The 10,619-nt window shown below is 39.5% G+C and overlaps 1 protein-coding gene across 2 annotated transcripts in view; it reads left to right on the top strand.

Moving 5' to 3' along the window:
* The first annotated feature begins 2,363 nt into the window (after positions 1 to 2,363).
* LOC122992286 (ribosomal RNA processing protein 1 homolog B-like) overlaps positions 2,364 to 10,619 on the top strand; it is a 14,832-nt gene continuing 6,576 nt past the window's right edge. Inside the window, exons 1-13 of one of the 2 annotated variants that reach the window (XM_044366047.1) lie at positions 2,364 to 2,600; positions 3,780 to 3,862; positions 4,034 to 4,091; positions 4,220 to 4,305; positions 4,529 to 4,590; positions 4,685 to 4,814; positions 6,022 to 6,086; positions 6,520 to 6,746; positions 7,453 to 7,580; positions 8,173 to 8,270; positions 8,901 to 8,920; positions 9,043 to 9,192; positions 10,131 to 10,459. In XM_044366047.1, coding sequence (XP_044221982.1) covers positions 2,474 to 2,600; positions 3,780 to 3,862; positions 4,034 to 4,091; positions 4,220 to 4,305; positions 4,529 to 4,590; positions 4,685 to 4,814; positions 6,022 to 6,086; positions 6,520 to 6,746; positions 7,453 to 7,580; positions 8,173 to 8,270; positions 8,901 to 8,920; positions 9,043 to 9,192; positions 10,131 to 10,459 — 1,563 coding nt within the window. In that variant the 5' untranslated portion in view covers positions 2,364 to 2,473. Of the gene's footprint in view, positions 2,601 to 3,779; positions 3,863 to 4,033; positions 4,092 to 4,219; positions 4,306 to 4,528; positions 4,591 to 4,684; positions 4,815 to 6,021; positions 6,087 to 6,519; positions 6,747 to 7,452; positions 7,581 to 8,172; positions 8,271 to 8,900; positions 8,921 to 9,042; positions 9,193 to 10,130 lie in introns of both variants that reach the window. The other variant, XM_044366046.1, reaches the window with a different exon arrangement.

The following is a 10,619-nucleotide window of genomic DNA, read 5'->3' as shown; positions in this document are numbered from 1 at the left end:
TTGACACAATGGATAATATAACAAGCTTTTAAAATACAACACATTGTTAAAGATGAAACCAGTGGTTTCCAACCTTTTTGTCTTTTGACGTCTTACAAAAAGCAGTGTGTAGTCGGGGTCACATTTCACATGTCTATGAGTTGTTAACAGTTCCACCAAATAGTGATTTTTCTCTCTAAACTTCTCACATGCTTTCATTTCAATAAATGTTCAAATGATCCAATATTTCAGCAAAAATCAAAGATTAGAGAAAAAGTTCCGGCAGTTCCAATAATCATGTTGCCTGATGTTCTCTGGACAGCAAAATGGATTATATAACATCCCCATCAGTGCTGGTCATTTGTTGACATGCAAGAGCGTCAACATCCAACTGAAACATGTACTTTTCTCTGTAAATGCACTTTAATGCACTGTGCTGCTAACTGCTCGTTCTTTTTTTCTTTTTCCCCCTCTTTTTTAGATATACAGTATATATTTATCCTTTCTGTTGTTGTTGCAATGCTGTAGGCTTGGAGGAACAGCATTTCGTTTTTGTTTAGTATGGAAATATACATGAAAATGACAATAAACTAAATACTGAATCTTGAGTCTTGAATCTTGAATCTTCTTTTCTCTACCATCAATCATCTCACGACCCCTCAGATTTATTTGCTGACCCTTTGGAGGGGCCCGACCCCTAGGTTGGGGACCACTGGACTAAACTAGCTAACTGTATATAAAGTAGTGTAAACTAGCTCCACCTCCAGCAGCTACAACAGTAACATGCTGCTCTAACACTGATGCTTCACTATTAATAATCTAATGATGTCATATATAATAATATATCAGTCAGAGGGACCAAACCACTACTTTTAGTAGCATCAAATGGAAATACAAGTACCATAAAAGTGTATTTCACTACAGTGCTTGATTAATGTACTTAGTTACTCTCCAGCACTGCTTGTATATATTGTATATATACTGTATATATATATTGTATGTATTACATATATACTAGATGTATCTCTTTGGGGCTCCAGGTGAGTTTCGTCGCCATCTGCTGGGCTTTGAGGGTCACGACATACAGTGCCAGTAAGTTTTAGTTTATTCTGAAATTATAACGTATTTCAGAGCCCGGTATGTCTGTTTGTACGATAGTTTGATCATATTTATTAGATAGTTGGAGGTATTGAACAGTATAACAACACACGCAGCTTATACGTGAATATCGTTAGTTTACAGACTGTGTTTGAGCTTCTCGACTTGATCGTTAAAGCCTCTAAAATGCCACACATTGATAAAAATGACTTCAGCACAGAAGGGTTAATAATAGGAGATGATGATGGAAAAAGCAGAGGGCAGCGCCCGTGGTTTGAACCTCTGGTCCGCGGACCGGTGAGGCAGGAGAACAGACACACGGATCGTTGAGAAGTAACCACTGAGCTAAACCTCCGCCGGTAAAATAACCAACATGAAGACTTATAAAGATGAATATGAGAAAGTAAAGAGAGGTTTTAACGAGGACCCGAAGAGTAACAACCTCCATACAACTCTGCTTTACTTTATTTACTCGTTTAATAATGTTTTATATTATTTTAAATGATCTGATGGTCATTTTAGGATGTAACACGTGACGTGACGTGAAATGACACTAAGGCTGTATTAATTAATCATTAACAAAGGTGTGATACAGCTTTTCTTTTTTTCTCCACAACTTTATTGACAAAGAACATACAGAACAAGTTGGAGAACATCATCTCTACATCTCTGAATACAGAGAACAACATAATAACAACATAAATGCAAGAAAATGAACATTTTACATCAATCTCAAAATAATAATAACTGAGACATTATGGTGACATTTTATCAGAGAGTCAAAATATAATTTACAGTCATTCATTAAGTGGGGAAATGTTGGTAGAGTATCTTTCTATTTGCACCCCTGAAAGTGATATTTACAAATGTATATATATATAAAAAAGTCAGAAGCATAGATGTCAGGAAACTCTGTATCAGTTCCTTATTTTTATTTAATTATTATTTTATGGCTCAACTTGTATAGTCCTTTTCTGTTATTATCTTATTTTAACATTTAAAACCTTTTTTTCCCTATAAACAAATAATGGTTAACCCTGCGGTGTGAAGCGACATTGTAAGTGTAAAAACAGTCAGGATGCTAAACGGCTCTGATTGCAAAGTAGAGACGAGGAACAAGTAGGCGTTTTTAAACCCCATGAGCCAATCATAATAGTGGGCGTTCCTGTGCGCTATGAACCAATCATATCTGTTAGTGGGCGTTCCTGTCTTATACAAACCAATCAAAGCACCGGACGTTCCTGCGCTCTACAGGAACGCCCCTCCGCGGCTGCAGTCACACTCCGGGCACAACACTCGGAGCTCCTGCGTCATTAGTGCGCGTCAGACAGAGGAAACGTGGGGAGAAGTGGAGCAAAAACCGGAGAGAAGAGTCTCCACGTGAATCTGTGTGAACATGGCGTCCATTCAAGAACCAGAGGTCCAGTTCGCACAGAGATTAGCTTCTAACGAGAAGCCCATCCGGAGCAAGGCGATGAAGAAACTGAGGAAATATATTAATGTCAGGTCGCAGAAAGCGGCAGGTAAGCTAACGTTAGCTAACAACAACCCTGGCAGGGACAAGCATCAAACACAGAGCTAACTGAGTGTTAACCTGTAAATATAAGGTGTAGTAATGAGACATTAATGGTTAACACGACAGGTTGGTTTTCAAACCAGAAACGCACGTTTGAAAGGGAACGTGTCCCAGTTCGTTGCATATTTTGGTGTTAATATGATAAACAGTAATTGTTAGCGCACACGTGTGTTAGCTTTCAGGTCAGAGGCTCATTTATCCAGCAGTGGAAGAAGTATTCAGATCCTTTACTTTAGTAAAAGAACCAATACATCAATGAAAAAAATACTCCATACAAGTAAAAGTCCTGCATGAAAAATCCCACTACAAAAGTAAAAGTAAATAAGTAATATGAGCTTCATGTAGTTAAAATATTGCAGTAAAAGTACATAAGTATTATGAGCTTGATGTAGTTAAAATATTGCAGTAAAAGTACATAAGTATTATGAGCTTCATGTAGTTAAAATATTGCAGTAAAAGTACATAAGTATTATGAGCTTGATGTAGTTAAAATATTGCAGTAAAAGTACATAAGTATTATGAGCTTCATGTAGTTAAAGTATTGCAGTAAAAGTAAATAAGTATTATGAGCTTGATGTAGTTAAAGTATTGCAGTAAAAGTACATAAGTATTCTGAGCTTGATGTAGTTAAAATATTGCAGTAAAAGTACATAAGTATTCTGAGCTTGATGTAGTTAAAATATTGCAGTAAAAGTACATAAGTATTCTGAGCTTGATGTAGTTAAAATATTGCAGTAAAAGTACATAAGTATTATGAGCTTGATGAGAAATGGAGATCCATCATCCCCCTGAAATGCCAGCAGATTATTTCAGCGTCAGACTGTTCTCTGTGTCGTCCTCCATGATGCTGCTCTGCTAACAGCAGTGTGGATTCTGCTCAGCTGCTCTGATGCTCTTCTGTCAGCATGTTTTTGCTGTTCAGACTTTGTAAAATCTATCCGGTTACAATCTGAATATGCCAAAAAACAGACAAGGACTTAGACTGACACCTATTTGTGAAGAACAAATCTATTCTGGTCAAACAGGTGTTCTGGTCAAATGATGTCAAAGTTTTGATGTAAACTATGAAAGACAAAACTTTCATCAGTGGGCCTGATGTTCCTGCTGACGTTGGTTCTGTGTGCAGGTGGATTCACAGCTGACGAGCTGCTGAAGCTGTGGAAAGGTCTGTTCTACTGTCTGTGGATGCAGGACAAACCGCTGCTGCAGGTACGTTTACTGTTCAGAAAATGACGTCACTTTACTGTAATAAAGCCTTTAAAACAAGGAAAACATATCACGATATCCAAAATCTAACGATATCTCGTCTCATATCATGATATTGATCTAATATTGATATATTCAGCCGTAGTTTAAACAGTCTTCACTTTTCTTCCATAGGAGGAGCTCTCCAACATGATCTCCAGTCTGATCCACAGCTTCCACAGTATCGACGCACGTAAGTTTCACACGTTTGACTTCACAGTCTCATGTGATGATGATGATGATGATGATGATGATGATGATGATGATGAACATGAGGAAGGCCTCTCATGTTTCACGGTGCTGTCGTGCTGTTTCCTGCAGAGTTCTTGTACCTGGAGAGCTTCCTGCAGACCTTCAAAAGAGAGTGGACGGGTATCGACCGGCTGCGGATGGACAAGTTCTTCCAGGTGAGTTTTCAGCTTTTGAAGTCATTGTTGATCTTATATTTGGGCCCAAAACAGTATTTTTAAAGTCTGTTAAACAACCTGCTTGACTTGATGAACATAAATGAACCAAACACAAAAAGATGCACATAAGTACATTTCTGAACTCCAGTTTGAGCCGCAGGAAACGAAGGATTTTAAAATGTTTAAATTGCCGACAAATCCAGATGTTTATTTCCTCTCACAGCTGGTTCGCTTCATGTTCAGACAAACGTTTGAGATACTGAAGAGGAAAGACTGGGAGAGCAGGTAACAAAACATCTTCACAGCCTTTTTCAGGTCACATTCATGTCATAAATCAGAGCTGAAGGTGTAAACAGTCGTCTGCTGTGTGTTCTGTCAGTGCGGTCGGCAGGTTTCTGGAGCTGCTGACTGTTCAGCTGCTGCAGAGCGACAGCGGAGCTCCCAGCGGGCTGCAGTTCCACATCCTGGACCTCTACATGACTGAACTGGCCGCTCTGGGCTCAGCAGAGGTACGGACACGGTTCTCAACACATTCTTGACATTTGTGCTCAATAACAAGCACCTGGAGGGGGGGAGGGGGTTGACATTTATGTGTCGTTGGGTCCCTGCTGTGATTCATATCGGAGGTGAATTAAAGCAGGTCGGTCAGATTCAGAGTTCTGTTGCTATGGACACAAAGAAAAACATCTGAACGGCTTTTAAAAGATTGTTTTTGTCTGTGAGTCTGGAGGATGCAGCATGCAGCGAACTAAAGACGAGGTACACATGGAATAAAGAGCGTCTCTGCTGATGTGAGAAGGAAATTATTACAAACAACATTGTGCACAACAAAAACACATATTGATAAATTGATCACTTGTGCCACTCAGGGGTCACGATCTGTCTAATTGAGCTCAGCAGGTAACAATCATTGATCGATCACATCCTGCTTTTTTATTATTATTCATCAGAGCAGCACAATAGGAGGAAGAGCAGCTCGTCATCGTCGCTCTGGACGGGGTTTAAATTACAGGAAGAGCAGCGAGTTCACTGAACTGATGGATTCAGTAGCAGAGATGCTAGAAGCAGGACTGGATGATGTCCTTTCAGACTGCATTAGTGTTATCTATCTAATAATCCGGGTGTGTTTGTCCAGAGGAGGGAAAAAAATCTCAGTGGGGGAAAAAATGCAGGTTTTAATTTGAGCAGAAGGTCAAACGTGAGAAACAGTTTAGTGTTGATGTACTCTGTGTGTTCAGGAAGAAGCAGATCAACACTTCAAAGACTAAAACACACACAGAGCTTTATATCCTGCGCTGATATCATCTCCAGCTGCTGATACGTTTGAATTTCTGTGAGATTATCCGGCGATGACACAGCAGCTTGTGTTGTCTTTGGTTTCAGTTCCTACATTTAAAACCATCTGAGTCTCATATATTCTCATCTTCTTTTATCCCAACGAGAGGTGAGAGACTTTATCACACAGTGCTTAAGTCCTCTATTTGATTTAATCTGCATTTATGAAGAGACATCTCAGAAACACGTCCAAAAATACCAACATTTGAATGAACCTCCCACCTGTTCACCTCCGCTGGGCATCAAAACACCACACAGACGCTCAAAGTCAACGTCTGGAAAGTGTTTCAGCACCACGTTATGAGGAGAATATATGAGCTCAACAATGATCCTTATTGTCTTATTTCATCTAAAATGTAATTGTGTTTGTTTTCATGGCAGCTCGACGCTGATCAGAACCTGAGATTCATCGAACCGTTCTGCAAAACAGCAGCTAAAACCAAAGAGTGAGTCTTCCTCCCCTCAGCTTCCTCTGCCTCACTTATTCTGTCTGTCTGACAATATAATTAATGTAATTAAGAATGTAAGATGCAGCTGTCAGGTAGAAAGAATAGTGAACAACAACAACAACAACAACAAACATTTAAATAATGAAATGAAACTGTGGAGTTCTGTGTCGATATTAAATAGTCTGGATTTGATGTTGGTGCAGGTTGGTGTTTAAAATTAATTTACATAAAAGCTGACAGTGTTGAGTTTCTGATCTCAGTAGAAACTTAAACATGAAACCAAAGAGCCTCTGTGTTATAACTGATGATGATGATGATGATGATGATGGTGTATGTCTCAGGTACACGTTAACACTGTTCATGCATGCTGTTGGTGAAGCAGCTTGTTTTCATGCTAACGCTGCTAACAGCTTCCCGTCTGCTGCTTCAGTCGGACTCTTTTCAGAGCGATCTGCAGCAGCATCTTCAGCGCCATCATCGACCAGGCTCCCTACGCCATCGAAGACTTGATGAAGGAGCTGAAAGCAGCCGAGGCCTCGGACTCGGGACAGGCTTCTGAGGAGGAGGAGGAGGAGGATGAAGAGGATGAAGACCAACTAAAAGAGAAAACGACAAGCAAACTCGTCGGCAAGAAAGGAGCCGGGAAGCAGATCAATGGTACGTCTCCACGGAAACCGCAGAACAATTATAACCTCAAATCATTATTATCGATCACAAGTTAAAGAAGATTTTTGTGCAGCCGGAGCGTCTCGCTACAGCGAAAACACCTTAAAACATAACTTTAAAAAAAAAGAACAAAAAACAATAAGACGTCCAGGATATCAGCGTTTTACAACCTTCATTTATGTTCCAAGCAAATCTGAAATGTGTGTTAATCAGATTTTAATCATTTTCATAATAGACAACAAATCACTGGTGTTTGTAAAATATCAGAACAGTGACAGATGATAAACTAACAGAAATCAACATGTCTTCATCTAAAATGAAAGAAATATGTGATTCTCTTCAGATTTGCCTGTTAAACGACTCTCTGATCACAAAGATAACACAAGTGGTATCAAACCAACGATTATCAATTAATCTGCTGATTATTCATTTAGTCTATAAAATGTAATTTTCTGCAGCTCAAGGTGACATCTTCAAATGTCTTGTTTTATCCAAAACCTCAAAATATTCAATTTACAGTCATATAAAAACACACAAAAGCAGCAAATCTTCACATGTTTAATCGACTGATCGTTGCAGCTCTACGATCAATCATCGATGTCAACAAATATCAGCTATGAAAGTTTGCAATAACGTTTAATGCAACTTTCTGTTCATTTGTTTTGCACAAATCATTAATTGGCTCTTCTGTTTTCAGGTCGTAAATCACATGAAGAAGATGATGATGATGATGATGATGATGATGAAGACGAGGATGATTTTCTTCACCTGGAAGATTCAGACACGGAGCTGCCGTGTGACGATGACATGGGACCAGTTCTACAGGTGAAGGCTTCTATCTCTATTCAACTTTATACTATTTATGATTTTAATTAAAGCAGCAAATTAATTGACAACTATATCAATAATCAAGTAATATTAATTTTTAGAAGCAAATATGCATATTTATTAAAAATAAATGTATAAAAGTCTAATTTTTTTTAATTTCCTGGGTCACTCTCGGGCTTCCGTACGGCTTCATTTTGAGAACAAAAGATGTCAGAGAACAAAAAGCAGAATAACATTAATATGCAGAACACGTTCAGTCTCATAACGTTTCCTTCATCGTCACATCGTCCTTGAAACCAGATGAGTCTCTTCTCACAGCTGTAATTACTGAACATGAAGCCGACCAGATGTTCACCGCGGAGAATAAATGTTGTCTGAAGTCTCTACAAACTGATGATGTGAAGGAAAAATCACTGTGAAAACTTGCAGTAAAACAAAGTGTTGCAGCTTAACGAGGGCCGATCACTGTGTTTATTCTCTGATCTTCTTTCCTTCATGGATCAACTTTCCTCAGAACAGTTCCTCTGCTGTGTTTATTACTCATCATGTCGTCATGTCTAATGATCGTTGTGATATCTGTGTATCGTAGTTCGATTACGCCGCTCTGGCTGACAAGCTGTTTGCTTTAGCGAGCCGCAGCAGCACACCGAGCTACAACCGACAGAGACTCTACAAAATCATCAAAGTGTGAGTAGAATGAATGTGTCACCAGCTGAAAACCATGAGAACCATAGTGTTTAAAGGACGGGTTCACCGTTTTATAAGTGTGTCTTAAAACAACAATATTATTCCTCCTGTTCATACTGACCATTAGATGATCCCTTCATAATGACCTTACAATGGAAGTGATGGAGGACAAAATCCACAGTCCTCCTTCTGTGCAAAAAATGTATTTAAAAGTTTATCTGAAGCTAATAATGAGTCAAATCAGACTGCTGAAGCCTCATAGAAGCTTCACAGAGACTTTTAAATGACTGTGTGGACACACTGTGGGTTTTATCCTCCATCACTCCCATTAAAAAGCACATTTGAAGGATCTTTTAATATCCAGTATGAACAGGAGGAATGATTACATCACTGTTACTATGGACACCTGACTGTCATTTTAAGACACAAATCTATCCCTTAATGTAAAGAGATGTATTAATTAATCATTTGTTTTCCATATTTCACCAAAATTGCAGATAAACAAACAACAGCTTTGTCTGTAATTTTCAACCAGAACACTACAGAAGTGTTCTTTTATGGATGGTAGTATTTATAGATGATAACATATTCTCTTCTTCTTCTCTCTCTGTGTTTCATGTTGCATCACAGACTGCGGGACCTCAGTGAAGGTAGGAGCTGATGATCACACACCTCTTCTCTCTTCACAGCTGTTTTTATATCTATGAAAACAGAATCATTTTTTTTGACTCGGTCTCACTCCGGTTTCTCTCTCTTGATTTTTCCCCGTCAGGCGTCTTTCCTCAGGATGAGTATCCGGATGAGGTCTCCACAGACGAGGATGACGACATGTTTGGAAGCAGGAAGAGGATGAAGAGGGGAGGAGGCCACACGGAGGAGGATGAGGAGGAGGAGGGAGCCCCAGCAGCCAAGAAAAGAAAAGGTGCTTCATGACGTCACATTCACCTCCCAACTGTGCACAACGGTCTGAAAACCAAAAAAATACAGCTAAATGTGTTCAGACGAGGCTGAAATATAACTGAATACATCAAAACGTTGTCCTTTAAGCTTGATTTACTTCACAACTTTATAAAGATTGAAGAGTTATTTCTATACTCATCTGTGCGATTCTTCTCCATTTTTCTTTTGAAACACAATTACCTCATTAAAAATCCTTAAAATGACATCATCTCCTCCTCCCTCATTAAACTGATTTCTGATGAAAGAGCTGAAAATGTGTTTAGACACCAGCTTCTTTTTTGCATATAAATATCTTCAAGACATTTTCTTCAGATTTGAGAAGTCGTCCTAAACGTTCCCCGACGTAAAACCGCTGTGCGCTGGCTGTGCCGTTGTTCTCCCATCAGGAGAGCGATGGCGTCCAACCGGGCCGCTTGAAGTTGCCACCGGTCGCTGCGCTCAAAGTTCAAATAATTTCAACTTTGACCTCAGCTGTCACTGACCTTTCAAAACGCAACAAAGCAAATTTCTTCTGAAAGCAGCTTAAAGTTCATGATCAGCTGAATTCTCCTTGTTATTCATGCAGTTATTGCAATAACACAACATGCACTAAAGAGTTCAGGCCATTCAGGACCTTTTAAAGGACGATTTCACTATTTTTATCTCAATGACCAAACTACAAATTATTCACAAAAGGGCAGATTTATAATCTAAGAAGAATGTTGTAGTTTTAGGCTCTTCTGAATGCTTTGATATTAGATGTATCAGTGTTACAACTGCGTCTTCTGTGCTACAATTTTGCTTCTATACAAACCAGTAAGCGTCCAGTTCTCCACCTACAGACTTGTTGAGCTGCTGAACAATCAGTGTTGAAGCTTTTTAATGACCACACATGTTGGATTTGTGTCTCTGCTACTTCAGGGAAGAAAAAGGAGGCGCTCAAGCGAAGTAAGGACTCTGGAAAAGACGACAGCGAAGCAGCAGACGCGACTTCTAATGATGACGACAAAAAGAAGAAGAGGAAGAAGAAGAAGAAGAAGAAAGCAGGACAGGCTGGAGAGCAGACTGCAGCTGTAACTCAGAGTACAAATAAAGAGACTGAAGCACAGACGCAAAACTCCGTCTCATCTGTTAAAGTCACAGAAGCAGCGACACCAGACGGCCAATCAGAAACTCTGCTGCTCGTGGAGGCAAAGAAACAACCAGCGGTTACAGTCACAGAGCCGGAGATGTCTTCTGACGCCGACACCGAGAAGAAAAAGAAGAAGAAGAAGAAGGACCTGAAGGCTGAGAAGAAGATGGAGGAAACTGAGGCTGAGATCACGTCAGTCGGTAGTACAGTTAAAGAGACTGAAGCAGGTTCACAAGCAGACGATCTAGAGAAGGAAGCACAGACACAAAACTCTATTT

Source organism: Thunnus albacares, chromosome 11 (assembly GCF_914725855.1).
Source record: "Thunnus albacares chromosome 11, fThuAlb1.1, whole genome shotgun sequence".
Lineage (NCBI taxonomy): Eukaryota > Metazoa > Chordata > Actinopteri > Scombriformes > Scombridae > Thunnus > Thunnus albacares.
The sequence above is the reverse complement of the archived record's forward strand: the minus strand, read 5'-3'. Positions and strand labels throughout refer to the sequence as shown.